Source organism: Protopterus annectens, chromosome 1.part1 (genome assembly GCF_019279795.1).
Source record: "Protopterus annectens isolate FY-2018-M chromosome 1.part1, PAN1.0, whole genome shotgun sequence".
Classification (NCBI taxonomy): Eukaryota; Metazoa; Chordata; order Ceratodontiformes; family Protopteridae; genus Protopterus; species Protopterus annectens.
In genome coordinates, this window is record NC_056726.1 from 1,730,153,180 (window position 1) to 1,730,167,926 (window position 14,747).

Consider the following 14,747-nt stretch of genomic DNA (forward strand, 5'->3'; position numbering starts at 1 on the left):
GATGGCTAAAAAGATTTATTGAGGCAGTTCCTCACATCATCAAGATTCATCATTTTTTTTAGGGGATAATAGAGAGAGACAAGAAAGAACCAATTCCATTTGTTTGTGTGGTGTAGGTAGATGTATTTTTATTTCCAGCCTTCCTAGGAAGGGGTTGGAATTTTTGAAAAAAAGTCTCACAAGTTCACTGATTTTTCTTGGGACAAGGTCAGTCTTCGAGGACAGTGATTTTTCTTCCAGATTTATAGAAAACCCACCTTACATTATCAAGGATATGTTCATTGTTTCATCAATCATAATGCAAAACAATGGTTGTTATATAAAAATTTACATTAATTTTAAAAGTGCATTTTGTACATATATATATATATTTTATTACAGACATATGACTTAGTTGAAACTTGTAAACCATGGTTATGTCTTTTATGAATTTATCAATTAAGGAGATGACCAGTTATGTATTTAAACTCTGATTTAGGAGAGAATATTTGTTTAAAGAATCTGCTCCTTCAGAGCATAGAAAAACACTTTCCTCCGAAGTTCCCTAGGACTTCGTCGGAACCGCCAGCTAAAATTCAAAAATAGTCAGATCCAACTTCCTGGGATCCTAAGGCTCGATTATCGGAGCCAAAACTGTCAGATCACAAAGCTTCAGATCCAGTTGTAATATCAGCCAGCCCTATGGCTCCTATCTTTGATCCCAGACCTTTGGATCCAAAACCCGGCACCACACACACACAAATAATTCACTCACCGTTGTTCATCTTGCATCCGATTTCTCCTACTGTGCACTCTGCTTTCATGCAGACTCCTAAGAAACATTCCAGGCCACAGTCCACCACATCCTCAAAGTTCTCCAGAAGTTTACCAGAAGTGGATGCGGATAGGTTGATGAGAAAATTTCTAAGGCCTCAAGATCCAGATGGGGGGGTCATACCGGCCCCAGCCCCTATTGGATACGTGAGTCTTTTAGCCACTTCTCATACAATTCTGTCTCCTTCTCCAATCTGTATAACAATTTCGGAGCACCATGATCCGACAACCCTAATAGGTCTGGAGTCTGATACAAAGAAAATCACTTCTTCGACTCTGACAGCATCCCAGACTAGTTCCGCTCCTATACCTTTGTATCGGAACAGTTCTTGGAGCCAAAGTGTCAGTATCAGATCCATAGGGCCTTGATCTACTCAGATGTTACCAGATCCATCTTTGCCCCTCAGAGCCTTGACACTGGACAGCTCGGGTCTGGTTCCATCCTTGAGGCACGGATCCAGTAGGAGTCTTGATCTACCTGTATTGGAAGTCTCAGCTCTGGTACAATTGGTTTGGGTCTGCCTGCCTTCGAGGTTGTGGAAAGGGCTTTTTTTCTTTCTAGAGAACTGGTCTCTTATCCCTCGGATCCACTCCCTATCCTCTCCTTGGTGCCGAACTCTGAGTCAGTCATGCCTGTTCCACACTAGCTTCCAATCAGTTCCCGTAGAGGAACTCGCCCTCTCTTCAGATAACTCCCCTGATCATCCCCCAGAGGAGATCCATCAGAAGAGAACATGCAAGAGGAGGGGGACATACATTCCCCATTGGAGTCTTTCACAGAGGATACTGATTTGGATGAAGGAGAAGGGTCTCCCAGATCATCAACAGATGATATCTTCTTTGGAGCCGGACTAACCCCATGGTTTCTGCACTTCCAAATTGTCAGACAACCCAGGTTTCTTCCCTAGTATGTACCAATGTTCTTTGTGTTTCACTGTTGCAGTCATCACACTTGGGTTATCCTGCCAGGGGTAGCCCTCAGTCGGCCCGAATAGCAGAGGCTTAGTATTTCTGCGTCGGTTGCTATCGCTGCGTGACTGATATCAGGTCATCAGTGGTATAAAAACAGGCAGCCGACACCATTACATCAGTCTTTCTTGCTGAGGAGCCCAAAGCAGGGATAATCCAAATGTGATGACTGGAACAGTAAATACACTCGGACATCTACATTTATAGTAAGTGTACACAACTGTACTTTTTTGCAGATGGTAAGGGCTGGTTTTGGGGATACGATCTTATTCAGAGTCTTGTTTTTGTTAAAGTGGAAGGTCGAGAAAAGAGAGTTGATTGGATCCATGTTCATCTCTCAAGCACTAACTGAATTTTACTGCTTTTAATAGATAAGAATGCAATGTGCAGACTGTGAACCTTCATTAATTTATTTTGCCTTTTAAAACCGTACAGTACTTTATTAAATGTGTGATGTGCAGATGGAATTCCTTTAAATTAATCACACTCCTGAAATCCGCCTTTGGAGAACTCCCACATATCTGTGAGTCCCTAGAAGCGTTTCAGAATCTTTGGTGGAAGGAATATAGCACCTAGACCCTATTTGTACTGGCTTCCTGTTTTTTTTTTTTTTTTTCCTGTCCTCCCTCACTTTCTAGCTGAACACCAGAACTGCATTAGTTCCCTGGCATGGCCTACTATGGCGACCTTGTGGTTTCCTACTTGCTGTTCATGTAAGTCAGTGTGTGCTGAATATTATTCCAGTGTGTTACTCACAGCACTGCAGTTAATGACTGTAAGTATGAAGTGGGGAAAAGGGTATGAAAGCGATGAAACATGAGAGTTAGATTTCTAAGTGCAGAATTAAAGTAAATTTGTAACTTAACCACTGCTGCACACTATGTATTCTGTTACACATGCTCTTAGTAAGAAGTCTTACATGAACTGCTACAGCATGCCATCACCAGAAGCAGACTGGAGGTAACAACTACTCCCTGAATCTGCAAAGTAGATATATTTAGAATGTTTTTATAATAAAAAATTCTGCACATGGTTCATAATCTGCACATTGCATTCTTATCTATTAAAAGCACTAAAATTCAGTTAGTGCATGAGGGATGAATGTGGATCCAATCAACTCTCTTTTCTCAACCTTCCACTTTAGAGAGAACAAGAAGTCTTACGTGAACTGCTACTGCATGCCACCACCAGAAGCAGACTTGGGGTAGCAACTACTCCCTGAATCTGCAAAGTACTTCTTCATGGAGGAGATTGTGGACCCACAGAATGGACTTCTGTCAAAAGTGAAGTGGAGGTAGTCCATTGAGAAACTCAGGAAGACAGGGAGCAGGTGAGGAGGTAGATACAGAGGGAAGGTAAAATATTAAGTGCACTTAAACTGTAGATTAACTATCTCCTTCTACCATCAAATAAATGTACTAACTTTCAGAGAATGAGGGATCCCAGACCTTGGCACTTTATTGCCATTTATAGTTGAGTAGATGGCATCACTAAAGGAAATGATAAACATAAGTAGGGTGATATACAAGCTGTAGTTGTGCCGCACATAGGAGCTAGCAAACCCATGACAGTTGTTAAGCATTTCCATTAATTGTCTTTTGTAAACTGTGCTTATATTGACCAGCAATGATTTTGTAGGTCTTGTTCATCTACTATGCAGCTTCAGCTAGTTGTTGTGTGATCACATCTGTACCACTGATTTATTGCAGTGATATAATGCATATGGATTTTGACAGCAAAGATGATCAGTGAGTTTTTCAACAATATAATAAATTGTTATATATTTCAGCTTGGAATGCTTTTAACATGACTGGACACAAAAGCTTAAATCAGTAATGTAGAATATTTGGAGGTAGTAACTTATACTACCTTTTTTTTCATTGTCTTTTGATCCACAGATGGAATTCTGAACAAAAAACAAAATGGATTTGATGATTTCCAGTGTGCAGCTGAATATCTAATCAAAAATGGTTACACCTCCAGCAGGAATCTGGCCATTAATGGTGCATCCAATGGAGGGCTTCTTGTTGGTAGGTATTCTAACAGTTTTGATGACTTTTGAATGCACCTTTAAAAAAATGGGAACAATAATTTAGGGTCCCTGAAATAATTCAGAATGGGACGGCTTGAAGCAAAGACTACTAGCTCCAAAATACATTTTCCTTCAGACCTTTTGATTCAGCAAATTGCTGTTTTTAGACTGTAGAGCCACACATAGTGAAAGGATGTTTAAAAAATAATGTATGAATTGATAGAAAAAAACTTTTATTTGTTTTCTCAGATATTCATTTAATTCTCCTGATTATGATATATAGAATGATAAATTACAGTGCTTTTCTGAACAGGAACATTATCAAAAGGGTGCATCAACAATTTGGTACTAACCTCAGTCTCAGTCTCTTTAATGTTGAAAACTAATCCCTTTTTCAGTACTCAGGTGCACTGCCAATTAATATAGATCTCAGCAGACCAAAATCAAGTAACTGCAGAAGAGCTAAGCAAATAGTCTACCATTACTTAATCCTGTACAAAAACAAGATAGTCTGAGGCTTCCAATTCTTCTCAGATAACCTGAATTCGTGTATCTTAGATAAGTGCTTTTGTCCAAAGTCATTTAAGTATAACGTGAAATTTAAACATTTATAAGAAGCAAAAGTTTGAGGATAAGCAAAATGAATAAAAAAAATCATATTAGGGTAAACTAGGCATCTCGTGGTTGGGAATAAAGAATATCAATATTTAAAGCTGTGAGCAGTTTTTGAACTTTAGCCCCAAATTGTATTTCTACAGCCTTCTTTTGTCTGCTGTGAGAGTCGGAGAAAGTCATTCTCTCAGACAGTACTCCTGGGCTTTGGCTGAAATGGGTCACTGTGGATTGGTCCATTGCAATGTTAAACAAAATAAAATACAACAAAAATGAAATACTTATGTATATAATTGCTTGATTTACCAGAGAGTAAAGCTGTTGACAAGATGAGAACATTTTCCTCTGCTGTATGCTATTGTTGTGTTGTTAATCTTGATTGTTGTGGCTTATCTTTTAGTCCCCCAATTGTATACATTTTTTTTTTCTTTTTGAAAGCAAGCCAAGCTGCTGTATTGATCGCCAAACTAACATAAAGATCCCCACCAGCTGTTCTGTCATGGTAGGGCTGTATACATAGCACCTTGTACCTTTTGCCATTTTAAAATGACAAAAACAATGTCATTGGAGGATTGTCTTAGGACCAAGAAAGTTTTGGAAGCAGAGGCAGCATAAGTACCTTTTCCTAGGCAGGCATCACCGTCTTTTAAGTAATCACAGTTCAAAGAATTCAAGAACATGGTGAACTGGTTAATGATACCAAAGAAATGTGGTTTCTTTGTATCAGAGTTCTTCATTGTCATAAACTGGTTATGTTGCTTTAACATTTGCTTATTTGTATCCTCCTGCTTCTTACATTCCCTTGCAGATCCAGGTGGTTAGATATGTAGTTTGGTTTCTGAATGTTTAAAAATAAAGAAGCTCCTGGATCTGAACTTCCAGATGATAAGTATATATTCTGGAACAATATGGAGCAATGGAGTATTTATTAATTTCATGCTACCTGTTATCCTTCAGTTTTGAATGGTTTCTGTAATTTTTTGAAAGCAACTGTTTGTTATATTTGCAACTTCTGGATCACCTATTTTGACATCTGTGATTCTTCAATTAACCTGCTGATGTTAAGTTGTCAATCTTGCCTTCATTCTTGCTGGATGGGTTCGGAGCCGATCCTCGGCTCCGACTCGGCCAGTACTAAAGCTCGAGAGCTTATTCCACCGGCTCGAGGCTCCCCTATATCCCACAATGCTAGGCGATAACTACTCAGATCTCGTTTGCCGCTTAGCTGACGAGGTGCTTTCTTCTACCGGCTCTGGCAGGTTAGTGAGTTTTTCTAGTAAAAAAATTTCAAATTTCTACCCTATCTTTTCTATTTAGTTTAGTTTTTAATATAGAGTATCCCTTTAGTTTAAATCGGGTCTCCCTTGTTATTTTTTTAATCCCCTTTTTATTCCCTTTTAACTTCTAGGCTTTGGCCCACTCCCCTTTTTCCCCTGTCTTTTTAGTGTGACTGGATGTTTTCCTTTGGTTAAAGGGTGTGTCTGTGTGTTGTGTCTCTGTTATATACAGTCTCTTTTAGGATGTCTAAAGACTCCAAGGTCTCAGGCTTCACTTCACACTTCTTGTGTCTACTGCCTGGGACCTTTGCACCTGCAGGACTCCTGTGCTGTTTGCCATGCATTCAGCCCTAGAGTCCTGCAGGAACGCAAAAATAAACTTATTCTTCGAGGCTTGTTAAAGCCTGAAGGCCCCTCGACCCAGTCTGCGTCAGGGAAGCCTTCAAAGACTTCCAGGCCGTCGGCTCCAGCTTCAGAGTCATCTGCTGGGAGCATTAAGGCTGCTTTGACATCAGCTCCGGCTGGAGTCGATGATTCGAAGTCTCTAACCAACCTCTTCTCCGGCCAGAGCCGAGGTTGCTAAGACTCAGTCAGCTCCGATAGTCTTATCAGAGCCACCTTCAAAGAAGAGGTCGAGGTCCCCTTCCATTGGCTCCATCCACTCGGCTCCGGGATCCCCTCTTCTGTCGGAGTGGAGCCATAGGTCTCATTCCTCTCGGTCCTCCATGCTGTCCGACCATGACTTACAAAGGGTGATGAGTAGACTTCTCAAGTCCGAGGCACTGGCCCAAATGCTGCATAGCCATACTCAACAGTCAGCGGCTATTCCCATCCCTGCTTCTATTCCTCCTCCGACTCCTTTGAGTTCAGAGCCGGGGCTTGTCTGAGCCGTGGCTGTCGGTGCGTCGGAGCCGATACCTTCCCTTTCGGCTCCGTCGTCTGCTCCGATTTCCTCCTTGGAGGGATCTCGGCGCCGGGCTTCCCTCGTTGGCTCCGAGGGGGGCGAGTGGCATCGGACCCTTGTCCCACCCCGTTCTCCCTTTCGGAGCATCGGCGCTGGTGTGTTCGGCTCCGACATCGGCCTCGGAGCCGTCCCTGTCGGTGCCGGGGGGGGTCCTTGTCTCCTCGGAGCGGGGGCCTTCGGCCTTGGCTGATCGGGGTGCCTTCGAGGTCATGTGGAGCGTGCTAGACCCCGTGTCTACCCCACAGTCGGCTCCGTCAGCTCCTCCCTCTTCAGTGCCTGCGGTGGTTTCTACCCACCCCCTCGTAACAGACAGTAGAGAGCCAGCTCCTCAGGTTTCCCCATTGGGAATATCCTCTTCTTCCGAGGCTTCTCCTGACCGGTAGGAGAACCCCCTCGGAAGAGACAGTGCAAGAGGAAGCACATTGACTCCCCTGAGTCTATCACCTCTGACACCGACTTGGAGGAATCTGAAGGTTCCCCTCGGTCCCCCTCTGAGGATGTCTCTTTTGCTGACATCCTTGAAATCCTTAAACAGAGGGGGAACTGGCCCGCCCTTAACCCTACAGAGGACGAGTCGGTCTACCTTGAGGCGTTTGGCTCTCGCCCTTCCATCTCCTGGGTGTCTCCTCCCTTTGACCCCCTCATGGAGGTGGTGGCAAGGAAGGCTTGGACGGCCCCTGATTCGGTGGAACCTACCCCAAGGAGGCCGTCAAAATTTATTACTGCCCCAAAAGAGAAACAGTTCTTATTCAAAGGTGTCTCTGTTGATGCCATGGTGGTGGCCGCAGCCACTAAGAAGGAATTAGCCGATCCTTCGGTACCTGTCCATCCTCCTAATAAGGAATCTAGGACCATGGACAGGTACGGTAAGCGGATGTTTTCCTCAGCGACCTTTGCCATGCGGTCGCTGAACTACTTGTGTCACTTCACCCGTCTCCAGAGAGATTTACTCAAGCATATGGGTGAGGCCATGCAGGATCCAACAGCTGAGGGGTTCCAAGACTAAATGAACTCCCAGTTGGCAACCCTGAATTCGATTGTCAACTCCTCCATGCGGCTTATCTCATATGTGGCTGATGGGGCGAGTAGGGCCGCAGGCACAGGTGTAGCTTTACGACGCCACGCCTGGATGCGGCTTTGCAATTTTGCGGACCCTTTCAAGGCGTCCTTCACCAATTCCCCCTTTGATGGCTCAACATTGTTTGGACCTCAGGTGAAGGATACATTGACTAGGTGCGAGCAAGAAGGTAAGACTCTCTGCCATGGGAGTCCATTTTTCTACCCCTTCTAGACCTTATCCCAAAGGTCGGGGGGGGGGGATGTGGTTCTGCAAACCACAAGGAGTCTCATCTGACGCACAAAGTCGATTCCCCTCTAGAGGCAGAGGGGGGAACAACAATAGACGCCGCCCTAGGGGCAGAGGTGGTCCGCAAAACCAGGGTAGCAGAGAAACATTCTCTGATAAACCCTTTCAGCATCCCTGAGGATCTGCCCTGCTGTCCACCTTCTGAGGCAGTCGGGGGAAGATTATCACTGTACCCAAAAGCCTGGCTTTCCCTCACTCAAGACAAATGGGTACAGTCGATCATATCCGAGGGTTACAAAATCCCCTTTATTCACATCCCATCCCAACCCAAAGGATCCCTTCCAGACGTTCCACCCAGTCTAAGGGAACAAGCAGCATTAGAAATATCAAAGCTGCTGTCAAAAAGAGCTATCCAAACAGTCCCAGCAGACCAGCAAGGATCCGGAATCTACTCCAAATTCTTTTTGTTACCAAAAAAAACAGGGGACTGGAGACCAATACTGGATCTCAGCAAGCTAAACAAGTATGTGAAGAAAACAAAATTCCGGATGGTCACGCTACAGTCCATTCTACCCTTCTTGGGTCAGGACAATTGGATGTGCTCGATAGACCTTCAGGATGCGTACTACCATATCAAAATGCACAGACGCTCCAGGAGCCAGTCACTACCAGTTCAAAGCCCTGCCCTTTGGTCTCACTACAGCCCCCCGAGTGTTTACCAAATGTATGGCAGTGGTCACGGCTCACTTGATACATCAAGGATTCCAGGTGTTTCCATATTTGGACGACTGGCTCCTTACTGCCACCACCTGGCATCAACTTCTTCTATCCAGAGACTTCACCATCCAAACTTGCCAAGCTCTAGGCATTTCAGTAAATTTTGAAAAATCTGCCTTGTTGCCTTGTCAATCTATTACCTTTATAGGCGCCACCTTAGACACAGTTCATCTTTCCGCCAGACAAACAGAGTAAAGAGTATCAGATATCCGCAAACAAGTTTACCTTCTACTTCAGTGCAACAAGATCAAAGCCAGGGTAGTCTTGAAGGTATTAGGACTCATGGCAGCTACTATTACACTTCTCCCCTTAGCTCGTTTTCACATGCGGATCCTCCAGTGGATGCTGTTTTCTCAATGGTCCTTCCAACAGCTCCCGATGTCTCACATCATCCTACTTAACCCAGTCATGCAAAAATCACCTGTCTTGGTGGATCACATCACCTCAAGTTCTCCAGGGCAGACCCTTCATCCCCCCCCAATCGCCATGGTGACGACAAACGCCTCCCTGATCGGGTGGGGGGGGCATTATCAGGGCAGGACAGTCCAAGGCACGTAGCAATCTTTCGAGTGCCACTTGCACATAAATGTCTTAGAGATGAGAGCAGTGCTTTTAGCGTTGCAAGCCCTTCAGGACTCTCTTCCCACAGGGACTATTGCAATTCAGACGGACAACATGTCCATAGTGTGGTACATCAACAAACAGGGCGGAGAGAGGCACTCAGACTTTGGCAGTGAGCGATTTCTTCTCAGCATTTTCTGATAGCAACGCACATTCCCGGGAAGTCCAACGTGATTGCGGACAAGTTGAGCAGGGCTATTCTTATGCCTCACGAGTGGTCTCTAAAAAAAAAATCAGTGCTGGAAGAAGTCTTTCGAAGATGGGGCCAGCCTTGCTGCGATCTTTTTGCTACTCCCCAAAACAGCAAGTGTCACGACTTCTTCACCCTCTTCCCTTTACCAGGCCAACCCACCAGAGACGCTCTAGTCCACGATTGGCCCCGGGGACTTCTGTATGCTTTCCCCCCCTTTCCACTGATCTCTCAATTAATTCAGAAAGCTATCGCCTCGAGAGTCACCATGATCCTCATTGCCCCTTACTGGCCTCGACAGATATGGTTTCCGTTCCCCCATCATTACCTCTTGGAGCAGCCTTGGCATCTGGACCCAGTGCCAGATTTTTTGACCCACCAGTCGGGCCAGCTGCACCACTCCCTCCAATCTCTCAACCTCACAGCATGGTTTCTCTGATTCCTACCCTAGCCAGGCTTCCCTTAATCTCTCATTCGGTCTGTAACATCCTGATAGCCTCTCACAAGTCTTCTACCAGAAGCGTTTTTCCTTCTGGGCAGCATCAAAAAATATAGACCCCTTCACTGCACCTATCCAGTCTATCCTAGACTTCCTGGCAGAGCTCTTTCATTTAGGCTCTTTCTCATCTACCATTAGAGTACAACTAGCTGCTATATCTAACTTTCATGTAGGTGTCTCGGACTCCAGTATCATGTCCCATAAACTCTGCAAAGCCTTTCTAAGAGGTGTCTTTTTGCTCAAGCCCCCAATCAAAGATCCCCCACCTCAGTGGGACTTGAATTTGGTCCTAGCATCCTTGATTCTCCCCCCCTTCGAACCTGCGGCTTCATGCCCTCTTAAGTTGCTCTCATGGAAAACACTTTTTCTAGTAGCCATAACATCAGCTAGAAGGGTATCTGAACTTCATGCTCTTTGCAGTCGTCCTCCTTACTTAGTTTTCCATAAAGACAGGGTGTCCCTCCGGACTAATCCGTCCTTCTTGCCTAAGGTTTCCTCTCAGGCAAACCTAAACCAGACAATTGATCTCCCCGTCTTCTTCCCTGATTATTCCAACAGGTTGGAACAAAAGTAAAATTTTCTAGACGTTCATCGCCAACTTCGATATTATTTAGACAGGACTAAACAGTTCAGGAAATCTGATCAGCTCTTCCTGTCTTATGCGGAAGGGAAATTGGGCCTTCCAGTTACTAAAGTGTCCCTTTCAAGATGGCTTACCTCTATAATTACCTTCATCTATGAAATCAGACATCAAAAACTGCCTTCAAGACCTTGAGCTCATTCAACTAGGGCATTAGCTACATCTGTAGCTTTTCAGGACAGGCTACCAATAGATTCCATTTGTGCAGCAGCCACATGGGCTTCTCCTCATACCTTTATCTCACATTACAAATTGGATATGGCCTCCAGAAACCGTGCCAACTTTGGTTCCACTGTTCTCAAGAGTCTGTTCCAATAAGCCACCCGGGGTAAGGTGCTAGGGACGCGGTCCCATCCAGCAAGAATGAAGGCGAGATTGACAACTTAACATTGAGAAGTTATGTACCTACCATAACGTTCCATGTTAATTGTCTTCTTCTCGCTTCTTTCTTAAGGCCCCACCCTCCTTCCCCCTAGTCTGGACAGACCGATAGGAATTTTTGGGATCTTCCATTGGGGTTTTCCTTCCCACATGTTCTACCACCTCTATTCTCCCTTTTATGTTTGTGGTAGCTTACATACAGGTTTATATATAGAGGTGGGTTCCTTTTCTCTCTTCTCCATACTATGGAGACCAGAACTGCTTGGTTTTAGCTATCAAACGAGATCTGAGTAGTTACCGCCTAGCAGTGTGGGATATAGGGGAGCCTCGAGCCGGTGGAATAAGCTCTCGAGCTTTAGTATTGGCCGAGTCAGAGCTGAGGATCGGCTCCGAACCCATCCAGCAAGAAAGAAGGCGAGAAGAAGACAACTAACATGGAACGTTATGGTAGGTACGTAACTTCTCATTTTGCACCATTCCTGTTATACCCTGCATGCTACTTTTGCCATGCTGTACAATGCCGACTTCTTTAGCAGTTAGTGTTGTCATAAACTTTTTGTCCACTTGGGTAGTTTATGGGGTTGCTCTTTGTCCTTATTCTTCTACATTGTTTCCCATGGCAAGAACTAACATCAGTGTGTCACAGAGCTACTGCAGCCCCTTTCATCTCAGACACTTAAGAGTTTATCTTCTTGAGTCTTTATCTTCTTGAGTCTTTAGTCCCCTGTATCTTCTGTATTGGACTTTCTGTTTGAGGCTTCACATCCAGTGGTCCTTAGGGTATTTTTCTCACTTTAGGTGTGGATAGGTTCCAGAGGCCTTTCTTTCTCAGGTTGTTTTCTTATATATTTATATATATATATATATATATATATATATATATATATACATATATATATATATATATATATATATATATATATATATATATATATATATATATATATATATATATATATATATATATATATATATATATATATATATATATATATATATATATATACATATACATATATATATATATATATATATATATATATATATATATATATATATACACCGTTAAGTGAGAAGTGATGTTTTGTTCATGGTCAAGTAACAGCTGAGAACTTTTCAGTATTATGGCCTTATTCCATCTTCTTTATTCTAAAGCATCCAGACAGTGACAGACAATTTTTAATCTTAATCCCTAAATAACGCAGGTGGTGGCCACTTCTTCTCCAGTGCAGTCTCCCACCATATTGAATGCCTTAATCAGTGATTAAGCATCTTAAAGGGGATGCTGCTCTCCACCATGTTCTTTTCAAACTGATTTTGACATCATATGGTATGGCCAGAGAGAGGTTTGACATTTTGATTGGAAATGCTATCATGCAAGTAGCCATGAGCTTGTCCAGAAACCAGGCTGTATTCTTCATGTTAATCACTGCTACAGTAACCTAAGCTATATGGGTTATATTCTGCATAGGATACAGCAACCAACTAGGTTCCAAAGCTTCAGGGCACCTTTCATGTGCCCAAACTGTTAGTTATCCTGAACTGAGCTGACTAAAAAAAGACTGTTTAGGTATCAAGCCCTTCAGAACTTTCCTGTTTCTGTGTAGACCATGCCTTCATCGGCTTACGAGGATTGACAGTCAACTAAAAATAAACAGTTTCTCTACAGAGATCTGTAGAAGAACTGTTTATTTTAGTCTTCGGAAATTAGAAAAGTGTTTAAAATGCTTTTTACTGTGTGTTTTTATGTGGGGAAAAATGACTTTATTACAACGTTCCTGTTGAATAAATAAGTAGAATTCTACATCACGTCATATCACTATCAGATATTTATTTTATTTTACATTTGTTGACTGGGAAAGTCCGACTGGATATATGTCCATTTTCAGAGGAGGCCCTGGGAGAAAAGCTCCAATTACAAATTAGTTACATCCAAGTACAAAAATAATACTAATAGTAATAATAATAATAATAATACGAGGTACAATAGAATCAAATGTACAAAAATACAGGTAGAAAGATTGTGGCAGATACATTGTAATGATGAAGGAAAAAACATAGCTTATTGCAACAAAACACAAGAACAGACATGGCAGTAAAACAGATATGCATATAGTTAGTAAGCATTTGAAAAATAAATCTGTCGTGTGCATCGACAGTAAGAGTAATTAAAATGGAAGATACCAGTACAGTATTCTATTAGGCTTTCTGTAAGGAAGATTATTCTTAAGGGTTGGGAGGGTGGCCTAATGGTTAAGGTGTTTGCCTTACAAACACAAGGTGCGGGGTTTGAGTCTCACAAGGGATAATTGGCTAGGCTTAAAATGGCTCGCAAGGGCAGTTAGCTTAGTACTAATCTATGAACCTAACCTATGAAGTACTAGCAGTATTTAAAGGGAGGTAATAGTTTAGGTGAGGTAGGGTAGGTAAGTGGGGGCTTCACTAGGGGAGGAAGTAGGGAGAAGTTTGTAATCTCTATCCTATAGGGTTAAGGCAGGTCCGTATCCAAGAGTTTCATTAAGTTTTTAAATTTGGCCACGGACGGTTCTTGAGTTAAGTCTGGCGGGAGATTATTCCAGTTTTTGGCGATGTAGTTGAAAAATAAGGAGTCGCCAGCTGCATTGTTTGATTTAGTAGCATTTAGCAGAACTTTATCTGTAGATCGGAGTTCTCTAGGTTTAGTATAAGGACTTATTAAAGATCTGAGGGCAGGGACTTTATCAGGGTAATGTGGGATTTTATGAGCAGTAGTGATTTGGCTATAGAGAAGCAGATATGGGAATTCAAGCCAGTTTAAGTTTTTTAGGTTTAGACAGTGGTGAGTGCGGAAAGCTGAACCACTAGCAAATCTGGCAACATTGTTGTAACAAATGGAGAGCTTATTTAGTTCCATTTTTGCCATGTTAGTCAGTATAGAAGAAGCATATAAGAGGGTAGAAAGTAGGTGGGAGTGGGCAATGGTAGTTCTGGCAGTTGGGGGTAAGAAATGCAAAGTTTCTATATAGGAAGCCAAGTTTTTTATTAGTGTTTTTTTTATTGTTTGGTTTATATGCAGGTCAAATTTGAGGTTATTGTCTATTATTACACCTAGTAATTTGGTGCTAGTATCTGGGTAGATTATAGTACCAGTGTTAGATATAACTGTGAAGATGAGTGGTGGTGTCCGAAGAGTGAGGGTGAACAGCAGTAATTTAGTTTTATTGGGGTTTCGTATTAGACCACAGTTAGAGAACCATTTTTCAACAGTTATAAATGTGGATTGGGTCATGGTCTGGAGGTTCTGTGGGGGTACTGGCTGAACAAATGAGGGTGGAATTGTCTACATATTGTATGCATGAAGCATTTGGGGTGACTGTTGGGAGGTCATTTATAAAGATGGAAAAAACTAATGGGCCTAAGCTGGAGCCTTGAGGAACTCCTATAGTAACAGGTAAGAGGGAAGACAGTTGGTTTTGCCACAGAACAGCCTGACGTCTGTCCTGCAGTTAGTGTTGGAACCATTGGATCGATTGGTGATCAAGGGGTAAGAGGCTTAGTATTTCTGCATCAGTTGCTGTCACTACAGGACTGACATCAGGTTGTCAGTGGTATAAAAACAGGCAGCCAACGCCATTACATCAGTCTTCCTTGCCGAGGAGCCCGAAACAGAAGCAGTTCACATGAGTG

At 43.0% G+C, this 14,747-nt stretch overlaps 1 protein-coding gene across 1 annotated transcript in view; it reads left to right on the forward strand.

The window, feature by feature from the left end:
- The window catches only part of LOC122811978 (prolyl endopeptidase-like), a 2,225,690-nt gene that overhangs the window by 1,812,622 nt on the left and 398,321 nt on the right, over positions 1 to 14,747 (forward strand). The window contains exon 13 of the mRNA XM_044084182.1: positions 3,681 to 3,812. Within this exon, the coding sequence (XP_043940117.1) occupies positions 3,681 to 3,812 (132 nt within the window). The remainder of the gene's footprint in view (positions 1 to 3,680; positions 3,813 to 14,747) is intronic.